General features: G+C 41.1%; 2 protein-coding genes across 6 annotated transcripts; both read left to right on the top strand.

Annotated features, from left to right (window-relative positions):
* The first annotated feature begins 3,299 nt into the window (after positions 1–3,299).
* LOC105024510 (hepatic lectin) lies at positions 3,300–9,216 on the top strand. Of its 5 annotated transcripts, none has more exons than XR_004575518.1 (7): positions 3,300–3,398; positions 3,959–4,118; positions 4,547–4,654; positions 5,149–5,295; positions 5,426–5,547; positions 5,626–5,726; positions 8,976–9,216. XR_004575518.1 is itself a non-coding variant. In XM_020043636.3 (7 exons), exons 2-7 carry the CDS (start codon positions 4,022–4,024, stop codon positions 9,130–9,132), a joined length of 756 nt encoding a protein of 251 aa, XP_019899195.2. In that variant the 5' UTR covers positions 3,300–3,398; positions 3,959–4,021; the 3' UTR covers positions 9,133–9,216. The 5 variants fall into 5 exon arrangements, 3 of the variants coding, with proteins under 3 accessions (XP_019899195.2, XP_019899194.2, XP_010892780.2); XM_020043636.3 differs by having other exon boundaries at positions 5,125–5,295; XM_020043635.3 differs by lacking the exon at positions 8,976–9,216 and adding an exon at positions 5,974–6,515 and having other exon boundaries at positions 3,959–4,142; positions 5,125–5,295.
* A 6,698-nt stretch (positions 9,217–15,914) lies between these two features.
* Positions 15,915–19,913, top strand: LOC114834965 (chemokine-like receptor 1). Its single transcript, XM_034290903.1, is given in 5 exon segments — positions 15,915–15,932; positions 16,324–16,417; positions 16,643–17,096; positions 19,604–19,767; positions 19,769–19,913. Coding segments are annotated over 3 exon segments (735 nt in total). The 5' UTR covers positions 15,915–15,932; positions 16,324–16,417; positions 16,643–16,670.
* The last annotated feature ends 213 nt before the right edge of the window (positions 19,914–20,126 follow it).

Here is a 20,126-nt window from a genome sequence, read left to right on the forward strand (position 1 = left end):
CCATTTGTAATTTCTTGCCAACTCGCCAAGCTAAGGTTAAGCTGTTATATTGTGTAGGTAAGTTTACTCAGGCAGGACTGAATGACCATCACCGGGGTCTGCATTGTTTAAATACACAGACGATGCCAATCAGCTCAAACATGAAAGGTTGTAGGACATCTGTTGTAGCACTTATCGGAAAATAAAATGCCAGGGGGTTATAGAATTGCTGAACACTGGGACCCTTTTGTTAAACACCAAACATCTTGCCGCTGATATTATTGCCTGGGAATTTAACATTCCGGAACCATAAGACCCCACTGTTAAACATTAAACATATCGCACCTGTTATAACACTCGTCCAGGGTGCTTATCAGTTGTTGTAAATAATCAAACATGGACACAACAGTGAAATCATGAATTACAAAGTCACTGGAAATCCATACATCATTCCAGAAGTCCAGCCCTAACAAACGTCACATCGAAAGTCCCACCCAGCAAACCGGATGTCCCGCCCACCTGTCAAATCAATCTGGAAGCCCCGCCCATAAATCATCAAAGTGACACATTATACCCTGCATTTACTTCTAACCTGAAATGTGTTAATCAGCTTCTGTAGTTAAGATGAAAAGAAGGTGTGATTTGAGGACTTGGGAATTTCACTGGGGTGACTAGGTGCACCAGATGCACAGCTTTTAAGACTGATGACTCAGTTGTCAGTTTCCTGAATCACGCATATTCCTAGGAACCATAATTTTCATCAACATTTCAGCAATCACCAAAAAGGCACACCAGTGCATGTACCGTTTTTGGCAACAGAGGAATCCAATCAAGACCTGGCTACACACATCAATCTTGGAGTCCATCCTCCTCCATTCGATCTGATCTAGAGCTGTGTTTCACCAACGCAGAGGTTAACTGCAATGCATTGTATGGCAGAGACATTGGCTGCCACCGGCTCTTCATTGATATCTTATTACCCAGGGCAAGGAAGCATACAGAAAATATCATCGCCAATCCCTCTTTCTCGAGTTGCCCTTCAGTTCCAAAATATTTCAGGGCCGACAAGCAACCACAGTAGCTCACACCATATATTGTTAACTATAGAATAGTCTACTGTCCATTCAAACTAGACAACAGGCAGCCAGACCCAAAAAAAGATTTCCTCATAATAATTATCTTCAAGTATATATCCTACTTAGTCCAAAAGGACAATATATGACAAAATATGTTTTGAGTCTGGAGAGAAAGAGTTAGCCTTGAGAAACCCAGATGTGAACAAAGATACAGTACAAGTGCTGAGCGCTAAAATGCAGGCTACTTCCAGAGGCATCTTTTTTTTTTTCAAAATAACAGCTCATTACAAAAAAAATTGCCTAGAAATGTCTTTCAACAATCAACCCATAGAACGGAAAAACGGAAAAACCTAATCACGGCGAGTTGACAGAAAAGAGGGTGTAGGAAAGAGGGATGACAAAAGAGATTATGAATGTGTGAATGGTGGTTAGTCATAGTTCTATACATTTAACACACTTTATGTTTTGTTAGGGAGGTATCTGCCTTCATGGGTGAATAATCTATAAACACAGAAATACACTTAGGACAGCACAATGACTAATTACAGAGAGAGAGAAAGGAAAGTCAATGATATTTCTGTTGTGTTTATTTCAGCCTGCGCTAAGGGTCCTATAAATGGCTCCACAATGCTCGGTTATATCCCTGAATACATCCTGGTAAACCCCTCCCAGCTCTCAGGAATCCTGTCTACCACAACAGCTATATGAAATGCACACAGGCAAGAATGTGATAAACATTGCCTCTATAAAAGGGGACCATATAAATACAAGGCTATACTTTTGTCAAATAAAAAATTAAGATCAATTTTAATGTTCAGTGTGAAAGTGAAAGAGAGTAAGAGGGTGAAATACGACACTACAGATTCATAGGTTGAAGATTGCTGAACAGAGTAAAAACAGTCACAGGCTGAGCAGGGCTAATTTGTTTAAACCACCCCAGATACAAACACAGGTGACTAGAACATAAACACTATTCAGAGAGATTTCCCCTATAGTAATACACCTTTGCTGTTTGATTAAATATGCGAATTAAATAATACAAATAATGTTGTTTAATAAAGATGCACAGTAGATGATTGGCAAACTACGGTAACACATGAGTATGGTTATGATGACTATGATGCTGTCATAAACATGTAATAACATGTAACAACAACTGACTTAACATGTTATAATATTGTCATAACACCGTCATGACATTCATATCTAGACATTTTCCGATATATCATATATAAACATGTACAAGGTAATATAACCCACAAAACCTACTAACAATGGTTAAGCATTCAATCATACAAACATCCATCACACAAAGTGTTAATGTAATTAAAGTGTTTTTTATTGTGTCTTAGTTTACTTCTCATTATAATATTTCTTATAGGAGTAATTGTGGAACCAGCCTTGCATCATTCAGAACATTCAGGATATAATTCCACTGGAACAACTCAGTACTGACTCATGATACAGACAGACACACTGGAGCCTGTTAAAGGCCTACCTGAGTATTGTTGGTGACCATGTCCATCCCTTTGTGACCACAGTCTGTCCATCTTTAATGGCTACTTTCAGCAGGATAACACGCCATGTCACAAAAATCACACAATCTCAAACTGGTTTCTTGAACATGACAGTGAGTTCACTGTACTGAAATGGCCCCCACAGTCAAAAGATCTCAATCCAATAGATCACCTTTGGGATGTCAGAGATTCTGATCATTGATGTGCAGCCAACATATCTGCAAATATTGCCTAAAGCTATAATGTCTTTATGGACCAAAATCTCTGAGGAATGTTTCCAGCACCTTGAGGAATCCTTGCAATGAAGAATTAAAGCAGTTCTGGAGGCAAAAGGGGATCCAACCCGATACTAGCAAGGTGTACTAATGAGGTGGTCTGTGACTGTATATTTTAATTTGATCTTACAGATGGCCTGTTCTTGCACCCATATTAAAGACCTCAGCAGTTTATCCAATCAATGCCAACATGACCACCAAAACACAATCTATTTTCACATTCAAAAGGAAAAGTGTAAAATTAAATTTGCTACTCGTTTTTATCATGTGTTTGCTGAAACTTGTGTTTGACTGTTTGTCTATGTGTTTGATAACAGCCACAGATGGACAACTTTGCAGTTGAGAAATATGTCTTTCAAAGATTGTGAAAGGGAACTTCTGTAATCTGTAGTCTTTCCTCAATTTCACATTTGGTCTCTCCTTCTCAACCCTATTTGAAAAGGTCAGTGGTTACAATCCTAGGAACATGTTCTCTATTGGGTTTTAAGGAAAGAGCTGAAGACAGTGGCTGAAGGAAGATTCAAAGAACGATTACTGTTATTACATTTGTGGTAAGTGAAATATACTTCTATACTAATGTTCATACAAGGGATAATTAAGATTTTTTTTTGTGATTGATATTGGCCTTTAATTCTCTTTCCTTTATGATGTTTTTTGAAAGCAGTTTTGACTTGCAAGATGGGAATATTTCAATGTATTAAAACAAACCAAACAGTTATCAAAAGTGTATTTCCTATAGGTTTTTTCATTTCATACAGTAGAGGAAGACATTTCAGAGGACAGTCATGGCTTGTGGTTAAATCCATTATCACAAAGCGAATGAAAGTCATAGACTCCATCAGTTCATATGCTGTATAGCAGCTGTAGCTTACACGATTTGGGGTTAATAAACACTTTTGTCAAGACAGTCTTTCTGCACAATAGTATGCAGCAGCTTTCAATGCAATGCACAACTGTAAAATAATGGCAGATTCATAGTGTGACCGACACTGAAAAACAGGAAGTCTTCCTCACCAACACAGAACGAGCTACTTACAGCATAAGCGATGATGTTGCTTTATGGTGATACAATCATTTTACCTCTATTTTGAGCTTGTCACATTTCAATCAGGAAGTCACTCCAAAGGAGAACAGTGGCGATAGAACTGTGTTTCTTCATCACAAGTGTTCTAAGATGTCAGCGGAATTCTACGAACTTGACAGGAATATAATTGGTAAAAACATTGATTGCCCAGTTTATGCCAATGTAGGAGACAACAAGCCCAAACCAGGTAGGGTTGTCAGTCAACATTCAGGTAATATTGAATGCACCAATTACACACAAATGAACACAAACACCCACAAACACACGCAGGTACAGACACGGACATATTGGCAGAAATGCACACACCCTTATTTTGTTGAAATTCAACACAACTGTTGTTTGCTTGGGGTTAAAGGCTGGGTGTCTCTGTAAAGCACTTTGTGACAACTGCTGTTGTAAAAAGGGCTTTATAAATAAATGTGATTGATTGAAATAAAAACAGTACATAGAAGTTAAAAAATATTTCAAAATATTTTACTTTAATAACTTTAACATTTTGACATTTTGCAGGATAATGACTTTACGACTAATCTTATCTTTTCAGCATGGAGTGCACATTTTCATACTTTTAATAACTGTATTTCAAAATGTTTTCTTATTATATTTTACGTTTAGCATCAGTGTCTCGTCAGTGGTGGAAAAGACCTTCTGGAGTTGCTGCAGTGTGTCTGGGACTGCTGTGTCTTCTGCTACTGGCTGGGATCATAGGACTGTTTGTCTACTGTACGTTTCATTAAATTACACTTAAAGTTGAACTGATAACATTTTAAGAACATGTTGTCTTGTTGAAATAATGGAATATTGCTGTTCACTAAGGGTCCACATTTGACATGATCGAGCAAAATTACTGCTTCTAGTTCTAAAAAGCTGGTAGAGACTTATCCAAATAGACTCATGGTTGTAAAATGTATAACTGTTTCCATGCAAAAACTCTTAACATTTTACTAATTTCAACTCATTGTTTGAGTCATTACTATGGCTGTTCAAGATCGAGCTGCCCAAACCTTTAAAAAACTTTGTTCAAAATCAATATACATAGAAAAGCGAGTTCCTGGTAGTACATCTCAACTACCCCACATCATAATCCCAAATTGGTCATAAGGAATTTGGCAGAGGAAAAATGTGGACAAAATTTGTGTAGACAAAAGGATAGAATCCATGGACCAGCTCTTAAAATAACTTGAATTTTACAGACAGAGTCTGTAAATACTTCACAGAACGAGACAAACTACAGACTAGCTATAACAACGTGACTGAAGAGAGAGACCAGCTACAGACTAGATACAAAACCCTGACTGAAGAGAGAGACAATCTCCAGAGCGAGAGAGACAAACTACAGAGTGAGAGAGAGAGCTTTTTACTTGGTAAGTGACCAGAACTGGTTTTCCATTTATTCTTAATCCTCTTCATGCAGACTTAAATAACTGAAATGGTTCATCAACTGCATAAACACATTATACGTGTAATTTGAACAGCTTATTTTCTTTTTAAAAGTGAAAGTGTTTGGCAACAGCAACTATTACGTCTCCATGGAACAAAAGAACTGGGAATATGCAAAACTGGACTGTCTGAAGCGAGGGGCACAGCTAGTCATCATAAACAACCAAGAGGAACAGGTGAGATGGAGGTTCATAAGAGATTTATGGATACAAATAGTTCATTTTATTGACAACATCTTAATCTTTGTCTGATAGGAATTCCTAATTTCATTAAAAATACGTACTTGGATCGGTCTGTCTGACATAGAGACTGAGGGGACCTGGAGATGGGTGGATGGCACACCTCTGACTACAGAGTAAGAGATTATACTCTGTATAAAACCACATTATATGGATATCATTCTTTAAGTATCTGATTTACGTGTGAAAGATATTAATGGTTGTTTTGCATTCCAATTGTTACTAGCATTGATTCAGTTACTGATTGTCAACAGTAACAACTAGCATAGAAACTGTTAACCTCATAAAACATCTGCATTCCGAAATTTTGGATTTTGTTTTCTACCAGTGTCTGATTCTCTGGTTGTGTTGTTCCCACTTTAGGTACTGGGGAGGAAAAGAGCCTAATAATGCTGGTGAAGGGGAGGACTGTGCCGAGATTTATCAGTGCAATACTGATCCTGTAAAGAAATGGAATGACATTTCATGTACCTTTCAACTTAACTGGATTTGTGAAAAACCCATTGATTAACAATACCTTGTTATCTACAATACAATCACAATGCATTAAGTCTGTTACACAAACAATGTTTCCCACTGTGCCCATTGATTTTAAACATACCAAAACTGACAATAATATCTTAACATGCAAATCTTTGGATTCACCCTTTCATCATACAGTTGTTTTGAAATCCTTGCATACCCTTGGAGAATTGGTAATATCTACCATTTGTAAAGAAAACATGAGTGAGCAGGTAAAACACTTTTATTTCTTATGGGATACATATTCAACTGTAGGTCATAACAGAATGGCACAATCATAAAAGAAAACATGGCCTACAAAGAGAAAATTCAACTGGCCACTGTTCAAAAGTCTGCATACCCTTAGTTCTTAATACTGTCTATTGCCCCCTATAGCATCAATGACAGCGTGCAGTCTTTGGTAATAGTTGTCTATGAGGCCCTGAATTCTTACTGGTGGCATAGCTGCCCGTTCGTCTTGACAAAATGCCTCCAGGTCATGTAAAGTCTTGGTCGTCTTGCATGAACCACACGTTTGAGATCTCCCCAGAGTGGCTTGATGATATTAAGGTCAGGAGACTGTGATGGCAGCTCCAGAACCTTCACCTTTTTCTGCTGTAACCTCACTGAGGAACTGCATGGGTCTGCAACAGATAGTGCAGGAACCTACACAGACAGTTCTGTAAAATGCGCAAAGACTCTCAAATGGAACTGCGCTGTTCAAACATAAAATATTATCTATTAATAGATTTATTTAGATTAGGTTAGTTCTTCTTACAGTTTCTCATCAAACCAGATCATCTTTTTCCTCATTCTCTTAAGGTACTTCCAGCGACATATCAAGTGTGATTTAAGAACACAGGATGCACATCCCCCGGGCCCCCCAAATACAATGAAACTGCACATTTTAGAGTGGCCTTTTATTGAGGCCAGCCTAAGGCACACCTGTGCATTAGTCATGCGGTCTGATCAGCATCTTGATACGCCACACCTGTGAGGGCGATGAATTATCCCGTCAAAGGAGAAGTGCTCACTAACTCAGATTTAGACAGATTTGTGAACAATATTTGAGAGAAACAGGCCTTTTGTGTGCATAGAGAAAGTCTTAGATCTTTGAGTTCAGCTCATGATCAATGGGGGCAAAAACAAAAGTGTTGCGTTTATAATTTTGTTCATTGTAGTTTGGGTTTAATTAATGCTTTTGTATAGACCATCTTTCTGCACAGAGATTTGCAGCACATTTCAGTTGCAATGCACACATGCTCAATAATGGCAGATTCTTAATGTGACTATCACTGTAAAACAGGAAGTGTCCCTTATCAACACAGACTAAGCAACGTGCAACTAAAGCAATGTTGTCTTTATGGTCACACCATCATTTAACGTCTATGGTGAGTTTATGTCACATTTCAACCAGCAAGTCATTCAAAAGAGAATAGTGAAGCCAGAACACGTTTTCTGTATCACACGTGCTCTAAGATGTCAGATGGAATCGAACCTGAAGGGAATGTAATTGGCACAAATATTGATTTCCCAACATATCCCAATGAAGAAGACGACAAGCCCAAACCAGGTAGGGCTGTCATTAAACATTCAGTTTACAGTATATTGAATTCACATAGTACACACAAACACACATGCACACACCCAAAACCACAGGTTCAAACATGGCATATAGGCAGAAATGCACACACCCTTACAATAAAAATACAACATAGAAGTAATACATATTTAATAATTTTTTCAATTCTGACACTTAGCAGGCTTATCAGTTATCCTACAACTAATCATATCTCATTAGCAAAGAAGTGCAAATGTTCATTCTTTTATTGACTGTATTTTAAAGACTTTATTTATTTGACGTTCAGCTTCGGTGTCTTGTCCGTGGTTGAAAAGACCTTCTGGAGTGGTTGCAGTGAGTCTGGGACTGCTGTGTGTTCTCTTATTGGCTAGGATTATAGGACTGTCTGTCCACTGTGAGTTTAGTTCACTTACACCTAAAGTTGAACTGACAACATTTTAAGAACATGTTATCTTATTGGAAGAATTGAACATTGCTGTTCACTAAATGTTGACTTGATCGAGCAGAATTGCTGCATCCAGAAGTAAAAAGCTGGTAGAGAATTATCCAAATAGACACATTTCTGTACTTGCTGCCAAATGTGCTTTTACCAAAAATTGACTAAAGTGGTGAATATATTCACTTATTTCATGTGTTATATTTGTAATTAATTGAGAACAATTTGACATTACAGACTTTTGGCGTTTTTGTCAGTGGCAAAACTCCTAAAGAAATCCATTTTGAATTCATGTTTTGGCATAATAAAATGTGGAATAGTCTGAGGGGGGTTAATACTTTTGAGAGACCATGAATTTTCTGATTCTGTGCTAATCTTCCTCTGATAGAAATTCATCATGTCATTAAACATACGTTCTTGGATCGGTCTGTCTGACATAGAGACTGAGGAGACCTGGAGATGGGTGGATGTCACACCTCTGACTACAGCATAAGAGATTATACTCTGTATTCATTGTATAAATAATTATTTAAGCGTAAAATAAATTACAGGTCGTTTTGCAAGCCAGTGCTTAGTAGCAATGATTCAATAACTGATAGTCAACAGTAACAGCTAGTATAAAAACTGCTCACTGTCTGTGCTAAGGCTTTTTGGAAATTTCATCAATGCTTGTTGGCAAGTTCCTTCACATTGAACGCAGATAAAGATGGTTTCCTACTTTTGTGAGGTAGATAAACTTCCATGCTGTCTCTTTTAACATTCAAAAACATCTGCCTATTGGATTTACAGTAGGTTTTCTTTTCTACCAGTGTCTGCCTCTGGTTCTCTGTGTTGTTCCCACTACAGGTACTGGGGAGCAACACAGCCTGATAATGGTGGTGGTACTGTAGGAGAGGAGGACTGTGCTGAGTTTGCTAGTTGGTATAGTGATCCTGTAAAGAAATGGAATAACCTTTCATGTACCAGTAAACTTAACTGGATTTGTGAAACAATCATTGATTAACAATACCTTGTTAAATACAGTACAATCAGAATGTATAAAGGCTGTACACAAATAATAAACAGTATGACATTTATCAAAAATGAATATGCTAAAAACTCCAGTCTTTCCTTTTCTCTCTCTCCTTTTCAATTCAACTTCAATTCAGTTGCTTTATTGGCAGGAAAAAAATGACACAAGTATTATTTTTTTTTAAATAAACCGATACACATTTGTGTGTCAGAGAAGAAATAAGAATTATTGAATACCAATACAAATAAATAAGTTTCTCCCTTTGTCACATTAAGTGACAATTCCATGTTTCTGACAGCAATAATGAAGAGGAACTTGTCATTTCCTCAGAACTAGTCATCATGGGGTTGCCTTTCTTATTTATTCATGTTTATGGAGAGAAATGGAGCAATGGAGAGAAAAAAGGGCGCTTACCACACAGTGTAATTTGAAAAAACACATATTTTCACCCATCTCGCTTTACAGCATCACACACACACACATTATATCTCAGTATCTGTTGTCAATATGGAACTCAATAGGTCCTTCACTGAGCCCACACCCACGTTGCCGGCCCAGTCCACCACCACAATCTCCACCTTCTTCAAACAGCAAGAGGCTCTGCAGGACACCCGGGTCACATTCTCACCATCGATGCCCACCACCGAAGAAGTGTTCAGGGAACCGTTGCCCTTGAGCAAGGTGACATGGTCGATGCCCGTGCTGTTGACGCCGTCGGTCAGGTCGGCATGGAGCTGCCAGAAGGTGGCGCTACAGTCAGATGAGCAGTTGGACAAGACTCTGAGCGACCCACATCAGGAAGGAGTGAAAAACAGGTGAAAAAGAAACCTGTAGCTCACAGCCACCAATTCATTCAGAACAGAGTCTTTACCTTGCTGATGACAGAGAGACGGAGGAGTGCCTAGATTAAGTCGGCGGCTCCATCGCACTCGACCATAACGGTCAAGGTGACGTCTGTTCCTGACGGGGTGATTGGCCGGGCGCCGTGAGGGTGACTGGATGTCTTTATCTGAGTGGAGGCCTGTCCCTGGAAGAGGCTAATCGATGCCATGCCGGTGTCACTATTGGTCTCCCCTGTCAGACACACAACAAACTCCCCCTGTAGGATTCTGACAAAAGGAACTAGGAAGTCTCCCCTGTGTGAGCCCAATGACTGCAGGGTTCCGTTAAACTCTGACCCCAAGGCCTCAACCTGGACCACCTTGACAATCTCAACCAAGTCACTCCCTTGACTGGTTTCCACTGGTGCCAAACACTGGTGTTTTACTCCAAAGTCCAGACTATGTTCTGTTTCCATTGACATGGACCGGTGCCATTCGGCCAGTAGATCATGGCTCCTCCTGGACTTTAGGACTTAAGGCGGGGCTTGCGGGATGACATGTTAAGTGATATGAAAATGCTGCATCTTGTGCTATTTGAAAAGCGATGTGTATCATTAGTCCCATATTTTCGTGCACAGACTGCTCTATGTTTCCACAAGCTTTGACTGACATGAGAAGTAATAAAACCAAAAAGCGGAGAAGAATTACATCAGAATGGCAGGCGAGTTGTCTGTCACTCAAAGTCATCGTTGTCCTGGTTACGGAGACTCAGACTCATGGTGACATCAGCAATGCAGTTCTCCCAGATAAACAACTTGACAGTTCTGTAAGCAGAAGACCCACCCCCTCCGTGTGCGCAAGCTGTGTGTTACCTGTATGTGTGAGAGAAATGTAATCAATATCCTACTTGGTGGAAAGTCAACTCGGTTTTATTTTATAGCACATTTAAAAACAAGAGGAGTTGATCCAAAGTGCTTTACAGTCGAGGCAGATTAACATCTGCCTCAAAACAGGTTTACGTGCTTGTGCTAGAACAAACGTGTTGGACTAGGCTTTTGACTTCCATGGACGGCCACGTTTGTTCTACTTATCAACTTAGAATAGTAGCTAAAGCACGAAGGACGGTAAGCAAATAATCTTTGCATGAATTGCTTGCTGTGGCTATACTGTTTACTAGCAAAATACTCAGCTCGCAATCAAATTTGAAAGCTTAAGCAACTACAGTAGTTACACATTCTTTGTAGCTCAGTAATGACATCACTTAAAGCACATCTAGGATCACATTTGCAGATGAAGGCAAGTGAGCTAGTTTACATTCCCACAGTAATTAATGAAGTACAGTATTGAGAAGCATCTGACCCAAACATTTATTGGGGGGCAAAGCATTCTCGCTGGGGGGCAATCCCCCAGTGCCGCCATGTTTGTTTACATGAATAATTCATAAAAGGGACGATGCCTAATATAATACAATAGTACATACGATACATTGACTAAAATGGAAAACACTTAAATCCAGATCAAAGTAATACAATAAGAAGTTTAGAGATATTGAATAAAACCAAACTGAGGACTCCATTCATTATGCTCTCTCATGGAGTTAGGACTGCGATTGACTAACAAAACCCAGAGCTGCAAGGATCTCGTTAGACTCATAAACAAGCCCCTGATTCATCAGACAACAAGGACCAACTAGCTTACTGACGGGATCCACTGGGCAGACCTGTTTCTCTAAGTGAAGAGTCAGTGGATCCATTGGTCAGGAATGCAATCATAGAGAGAGCAACGTGGCTATAAACTATTAGTCCCAGCGACCACTGGCCTGGTGACTGGACAATCTACTCTAGGTTTATCCTGATTGATGGATAGAAGGTGACAATTTTGATGGACACTGTGTCACAAGTAACTCCTATGTCAGAAACTTTTTCTAATTATTTTTTCCCTGAAAAGGTGGTGGTAGCCATGAATGGTGTAAGCTGGTTGACACTAAGAGTAGCAAATGGCTTACAAATTCTGCTAACAAATTCAGGTAGGGGAGCTGATATTGCAAGACAAGGGAATAGTGATTGCAGAAGATTACCCCACAAATATAAACAGTTTACCCACTTAGGGAATTAATATGATTTGCTACAGTTGGGATGATCTCTTTTCCGATTTACAGGTTCAGTTTGAGCCTCTGTCCATTCCCACAGATGTCATCTAGCCAGGGTCTTTGAGGACTGTTGAAAGGTCAGAGCATCACTTGCATCTATGGTAACCAGAACGTTGATGCCAGTGTATCGCCACCCGGTGGGTTTTCCAAAATAGTGACAGGGTGGTTTGGGCTAGAGCACCCTCTAATCTTAAAATTTTAGTGCCATTACTACAGCTAGAAGTCTTGAGACGGTCTGAAAAGGGAGGATCCCTGTCAGAATAACAAACTTAAACCCTCTCCCAGTGGCATTAGCCCATATCAACCAATTGCTGCTTTGTCCACTGCTTTTTCTTATGAAAGTGAAGAACTGTCTGAGAATTTCCTACATTTAGAAACCTTGGTCTTAGAAGAATAATGACTATCTGTGAGCCAGCAGGAGGAATTTAAGGGCCTACCGACTAAATGGGAGGTTCATTTGCAGTGCACAAGAAAGTCTTCAGCCGGACTGGAGTCGTACAGCACACCATTCCAACAGGTACAGTATCTCACAAAAGTGAGTACACCCCTCACATTTTGGCAAATATTTGATTATATCTTTTCACGTGACAACACTGAAGAAATGACACTTTGCTACAATGTAAAGTAATGCGTGTATAGCTTGTATAACAGTGTAAATTTGCTGTCTGCTCAAAATAATTCAACACACTGCCATTAACGTCTAAACCGCTGGCAACAATAGTGAGTACACCATAAAAGTGTCAATATTTTGTGTGGCCACCAGTATTTTCCAGCACTGCCTTAACCCGCATGGAGTTCACCAGAGCTTCAAAGGTTTACACTGGATTCCTCTTCCACTCCTCCATGGTGACATCACGGAGCTGGTGGATGTTAGAGACCATGCGCTCCTCCACCTTCCATCTGAGGATGCCCCACAGATGCTCAATAGGGTTTAGGTCTGGAGACATGCTTGGCCAGTCCATCACCTTCACTCTCAGCAAGGCAGTGGTTGTCTTGGAGATGTGTTTGGGGTCGTTATCCGAAGGGAGGGGATCATGCTTTGCTTGAATATGTCACAATACATGTTGTCATTCATGGTTCCCTCAATGAACTGAAGCTCCCCAGTGCCAGCAGCACTCATGCAGCCCCAGACCATGACACTCCCACCACCATGCTTGACTGTAGGCAAGACACACTTGTCTTTGTACTCCTCACCTGGTTGCCGCCACACATGCTTGACACCATCTAGTAATCCAAGTCTGTTTGTCTTCACCAAACTGTTTGCTGGCTTTCTTGTGCTTCATCTTTAGAAGAGGATTCCTTCTAGGACGACAGCCATGTGGACCAATTGATGCAGTGCGCGGCGTATGGTCTGAGCAATGAAAGGCTCACCGCCCCACCCCTTCAACCTCTGCAGCAATGCTGGCAGTACTCATATGTATATTTCCCAAAGACAACCTCTGGATATGACAATGAGCATGTGCACTTTTTTTCTTTGGTCGACCATGGCGAAGCCTGATCTGAGTGGAACCTGTCCTTTTTAACCGCTGTATGGTCTTGGCCACCGTGCTGCAGCTCAGATCCAGGGTCTTGGCAATCTTCTTATAGCCTAGGCCATCTTTATGTAGAGCAAAAAAAATTGTTTTCATATCCTCAGAGAGTTCTTTGCCATGAGGTGCAATGTTGAACTTCCAGTGACCAGTATGAGGGAGTGAGAGAGCGATAAACCCCGACCGCCATGCAACATCGCGTGGCGGTCGGGGACAGTGCCTCTGGGATGGCAGACCGGGGTGGTGGTCCCTCTTTTTAAGAAGGGGGACCGGAGGGTGTGTTCCAACTATAGGGGGATCACACTTCTCAGCCTCCCCGGGAAAGTCTATGCCAGGGTTCTGGAGAGGAGAATACGGCTGATAGTAGAACCTCGGATTCAGGAGGAACAGTGTGGTTTTCGTCCGGGCCGTGGAACACTGGACCAGCTCTATACCCTCTACAGGGTGTTGGAGGGTTCATGGGAGTTTGCCCAACCAATCCACATGTGTTTTGTGGATTTGGAGAAGGCCTTCGACTGTGTCCCTCGCGGCATCTTGTGGAGGGTGCTTGGGGAATATGGGGTCCTGGGTCCTTTGCTAAGGGCTGTCAGGTCCCTGTACAACCGAAGCAGGAGCTTGGTCCGCATTGCCGGCAGTAAGTCAGACTTGTTCCCAGTGCATGTTGGACTCCGGCAGGGCTGCCCTTTGTCACCGGTTCTGTTCGTAATTTTTATGGACAGAATTTCTAGGCGAAGCCAGGGGCCGGAGGGTGTCAGGTTTGGGGACCACACAATTTCGTCTCTGCTCTTTGCAGATGATGTTGTCGTGTTGGCCCCTTCTAACCAGGACCTTCAGCATGCGCTGGGACGGTTTGCAGCCGAGTGTGAAGTGGTGGGGATGAAAATCAGTACCTCCAAATCCGAGGCCATGGTCCTCAGGCGACAAAAAAGGGTGGCTTGCCCACTTCAGGTTGGTGGAGAGTGCCTGCCTCAAGTGGAGGAGTTTAAGTATCTAGGGGTCTTGTTCACGAGTGAGGGAAGGATGGAACGGGAGATTGACAGACGGATCGGTGCAGCTTCTGCAGTAATGCAGTCGATGTATCGGTCTGTCGTGGTGAAGAAAGAGCTGAGCCGCAAGGCGAAGCTCTCGATTTACCAGTCAATCTACGTTCCTACTCTCACCTATGGTCATGAGCTTTGGGTCATGACCGAAAGGACAAGATCCCGGATACAGGCGGCCGAAATGAGCTTTCTCCGCAGGGTGGCCGGGCGATCCCTTAGAGATAGGGTGAGATGCTCGGTCACCCGGGAGGAGCTCAGAGTAGAGCCGCTGCTCCTCCACATTGAGAGGGGTCAGCTGAGGTGGCTTGGGCATCTTTTTCGGATGCCTCCGGAACGCCTTCCTGGGAAGGTGTTCCGGTCCCATCCCACCGGGAGGAGACCCCGGGGAAGACCTAGGACACGCTGGAGGGACTATGTCTCCCGGCTGGCCTGGGAACGCCTCGGTGTCCCCCCGGAAGAGATGGAGGAAGTGTCTGGGGAGAGGGAAGTCTGGGCATCCCTGCTTAGACTGCTGCCCCCGCGACCCGGCCCCGGATAAGCGGAAGAAGATGGTATGGAATGGTAGAGAGCGATAAAGGGGTGTACTCACTTTTGTGAAATACTGTACAAACACGCCCGTTATCGGCCCATTCCTCCTAGCATGTATCAGGAAGTCCGTGGTCTGTTAAGTAATATGCTGAAGACGGGTTGCAAAAGAAAGAATTTGTCCTTGGACAGCGCCTATTGTCCTGGTTAGAAAGACGAAGGGGTAGCTTAGAGTGACTGATGCCATGGTCCTATACATGTATAAATAGGTTACTATTTAAAGGTACTTAGTCCCCATGTTAGGATGAGAAAAGGAGAGGGGGATCTGTTATTTGCCTAGGGGGCATCATTGACTGGAATCAGCAGATGATAGGGTTACTTGTAAATCTGTATAACCCATCAGTGTCTATCTGTTGTTTGTCCAGACGCTGTGAGTCCAAGAGTTGAGAAGGTTACCCATGTGGTGGAGTGGTACATCGGGGGTGTGGTACATCATACCTCACCCCTTTTCCCACTATAAGTACTGATGACTGTTCATGTATTAAGTTAGAGCAGAGGTCTCAAACCGGTTCCACGGAGGGCCGAGTGTCTGCAGGTTTTCGCTCTCACTTTGTACTTAATTGACTAATTAGGTCACTAATTGGTTCGTTTCTACCCCCACCTGGTTGTTTAGGTCTGAACTGGGAACCAATTTAAAGCAAAACCCAAAAACCTGCAGACACACAAGGTAATTTGCTTTTACCCCGTGTGGGACTAATCAAAAAATACTGTACATCATTACAATGTTTTTATTTTACAGACTGCTGTAGCACTGTGTAAAGCAAATATGACCCTCTTGAGGTCCATGTTTTTTAGTCTGTCCAAGCTTAATTTACAAGGCTACGTTATTGTCATTGGTATACAGTCCAAACTGTTTTTCTAATCATTTTCTGGGAGAAATCATTACAGATTTAATCTTGCAGTTTTTGTGGATGTGTTTTGAATGCTCTGATTCACACAGGGCTGGTTGCATAACGACCCCTATGAAAAAAACAGCTATGTCAAATTATCACTGCTTGAATCAAAATAAGGTGGACAAACTCTCACTAACCAAACCAACTATCCACTGGCCCATACAGGGAGCAAACCAACTATCCACTGGCCCATGCAGGGAGCAAACCGACTATCCACTGGCCCATAGAGGGAGCAAATGAAATATCCACTGGCAATATGGTAATTATGTACGTGCTATGGTTACACATGGTTGAGTAATAATTATTTTTTTTGCCCATTTATTCAAGTGAGTATGAACAAAATCTACAGATCTGCTTTGGTTTCAGCAAGCACACCAAATTAGTTAATGTTGTAATGGCTCCCAAATGCATTGGCAATGATGTCAGACTGCAACCCCCCAGCCACACAACACAGCCTAACTACTGAAACTTCTTATCTTCACAGGGATTAAAAGTCAAATACCTGAAACACAATGGAGGATTCTATAACTATTTACGGTTATGATGAATATGGGGATTATAACAACTACACATATGACAATGTCACTGGTAATGGAGAGGTTGCTGCTTTCAAGACCCACACAACATGCTTCACTGAGGTTTCCTGTGTCTTCTACCTGGTGGTCAAAGTGCTCATCTTCCTGCTTGGAGTACTTGGGAATGGCCTGGTCATCTGGATCGCTGGTCTCAAGATGAAGGGGACGGTCAGTACCACTTGGTGCCTCAAGCTGGCCGTGTCAAACTTCATATTGTGTCTCTTTTTACCGTTTAACATCATCTACATGGTTACAAAAGACTGGACCTTTGGGCTGTTCTTGTGTAAGTTCAACTACTTTGTGACGTTTATCAACATGTTCAGCAGCATCTTCATCCTGGCCATCATCAGTGTGGACCGGTGTGTCGGTGGTGTTTGGATGAGGGTATATCTGCAGATCGCAAGTTGGGGGCATAACTTAATATGGGGGTTACGCACAATGACGGTTTCCATTGGTGTGGTGTTTTTGATTTAGTGCATGCGTTTATGAAGGAAGAATTACAAGGTCAATAACGAAGATTTCGGTAAGTGCTTTCATGTGAACCTCTAGCTATATATTTAGGAATAGTTAACGTGTTCTCTAAGATCGCCTGTCTACTAAATTATTTGATTATGAGATTTGAATAGCTTGCCAGTGACAGAACACAGAAAACACGACAACCCTTATAGCTACGTTTAGAGATATAGCTACGCGACGAGGTAGGCTACTTGTTAACCATTTATTTGCTTCATATACACTATGTTGTCATTATTTAGAAATGTAAACTAAATAATAATTTGTCATGGCCTTATGCATTGGTGTAAAAATTTTAAGTATTTGGCAGTGTTCACCAGTTTTGGGAAGTTGCTGAGGATGAGCTAAATTACCTAAACAGAGTTAATAACTTAACAATGACCTTAATTGATCATTTACATGCTTCCTTTTTATTTTATTGATCATTGGGTTTTTTTTTACTCCATTTACCTGGTTACTTAGATCTTAATTAGATACTTCCCTAAAGTGGTGAAGGTGGTGAACACAGCTGAACCCAGTTGAGTACTTTTACGTTGTACTTTGTACACCTCTCTATGTGATTGTTGTAATCTTTCATTTCAGTTGCCAAGATGCGTTGTTGACCTGGGGGATGCTGTTGCCTGGGTAAATGCCAACATTGGCCTCTTCTGAGACCGGGTACAAGTCCTCACCCCTGAATGATGAGGAAATACAGGGTGCTGTGCAGATGCTCAGAGGCCTCAACTCTAGAGGAAGAACAAGAAGCTCTCTCCCCATTCATGTTTTTGTTTAATAATTTTGAAGACACTGAAACATTCATGGATGAAATAGACAAATGAGGACTTAGTAATCATTTTGAGCTTTTCTGTTAATTATTTTTGTTGATGAGGATACCTATTAGCTGTCTTTAAACCATCAGCTAATGCTGGTTTCCACACAAATAAAATTACAAGATCCAGAAAACACAATATAGTTTGATGATACAAAGAGACAAGAAACATCAGTTGTTTAGCAAGAGTAAACTGGACAGTGTTTTGGAAGTGTTCACCTGGCCATACAACATGATAGGATGAAACCAAAGCCTACAGAATCTGGGCAAAGCTGAATACACAGTACATAAAGCAACACTTCAGTTTTGTCATTGTGTTGGAATGTAATGTTTTGAATATTTGATTGGGTGATTAAATGTTTAATTGTCTAACTGGCATATCATTTAATTTTGTATTTTTAGGTTATGCCATTAACTTTAAGATTTTGGGCTACATTAATTGACTTTCAGTAACGTCTGTTGTGCTCTTTTGGACCTGTTCTACTTGTAATTTATGCTATTGAATCAACTTTTAGAATAAGGGTTAAAATAGACCTCAGATAATCAATTCCAAGACATGTAACACTTATATTCCTCCCAACAATGCTAAGTCCATAACCATGTCATTACTCTAGAATTAAACATGTGCTTGTTCCAGGCACCCCCGTAAAAAATTATATTTCTGTAAATAGATTTTGACCTGACCTCTACATGATGCAAATTGAAACTTGCCTCCTTTCTGCAACAGGCTATAGAAAATTCAACACTTCCAGTTACCACTTTCAACTTTCTAGAACAATGTTGTTAAATTGAACAGTGCAAGTCAAAGGAGGGAGAAACCATTACAATGATTTGTATGAAAACTGGTCAGATCTACACAGCAGAACCCACAGGTCTCGGCAAAGGACCTTCAGAACAGTTTAACTGACACTGAAGTTGTTGGTCCCAGGTCCAACTCACAATGTACCTTACACAGCATGTTCACATTTATGTAATATGTTGAATCTATGGAAAATGCATAAATGGTAATCCTGTATAAACTTGTGCAAAATGGAGGCCTGATATGAGGCATATCATATATAACCATGCAATGGCTACTCAAAGAAAAACTGACCATGGCAGGCATAGTGAGTATGACTGTGCATGTGTATGTATGCATATGTCTGTTTTATAACTGCACTCAGCAGATTTCTAAACCACCAGTGTCTCATTATTGACTGTCACCAAAACATTTAAAACTTTTTTTTTGAGACACTTTAGTCTTCAAATTAATATATTTCAGTTGTATGTTATCAAACATTTTTAATCCTGAAACAAAATACAAGTAAATGGTATTGGACCTAGTGTTATATCTTGACAAAAGATATTGATTGAAATCACATGGACTCTGAGATAAAGTAGTAACTCTTCTTCCCCCATTAGTACACTCCACGTAGCGTCAAACCATGTGTCAAACCAGGATGTCCCCAAACTGACCAATGGCGAACGTCAGTGGGTGTAACTTAATATTCAGGAACCCCCATTTAAACTGACCAATGGCAAACATCAGTGGGCGTAACTTAATATTCAGTGGGCGTTTGCGGTGTGGGCTCAGAATAACCGCACCAAGGGCAAGGTGTCTGTAGCCTGGGTTTCCTCTGCTGCCCTGAGCCTCCCCTCTGCAGTGTTTAGAGACGTCAAAACTCATTTAGGGAGGAGTTTGTGTTAAAATAACTACTCAGGTCAACACTGGCTAGTTCATTGGTGGCTTCGCAACGGCCTTCCTCGTCATCTTCTTCTGTTACTCCGCTAGCAACGAGCGACTGAGGACCAGCCAAATGATGAGGAAGTCCTCCAAGCCCCTCAGGGTGATGACTGCCCTAATTTTCAGCAATGCTTAACTTTGTAGAAATGCAATTTTAAACATATTTTCTTTTGATTGTCTATATTGCCTCAGGATAACATTCTACACAACAATGCACATCATTAAGGGAACCATGAATTCTGAGGTATACCAGCCCATTTATTCAAGTGAAGCCATCTGTCAAGGAATTTATGCTTGGCAGGAAATTATACTTCCAACAACTACGACCCAAAGAATTCAAGAAAGAAGA

The sequence above is a fragment of the Esox lucius genome, chromosome 25, assembly GCF_011004845.1.
Source record: "Esox lucius isolate fEsoLuc1 chromosome 25, fEsoLuc1.pri, whole genome shotgun sequence".
Lineage (NCBI taxonomy): Eukaryota > Metazoa > Chordata > Actinopteri > Esociformes > Esocidae > Esox > Esox lucius.

Coding starts and splice junctions, on each gene's coding strand:
- LOC105024510 (XM_020043635.3), top strand. CDS start 4,022: ATGTCAGCGGAATTCTACGAACTTGACAGGAATATAATTGGTAAAAAC. Junction 5,548..5,625: donor TAAACAACCAAGAGGAACAG/GTGAGATGGAGG, acceptor TTTGTCTGATAG/GAATTCCTAATTTCATTAAA. Junction 5,727..5,973: donor GGCACACCTCTGACTACAGA/GTAAGAGATTAT, acceptor TTCCCACTTTAG/GTACTGGGGAGGAAAAGAGC.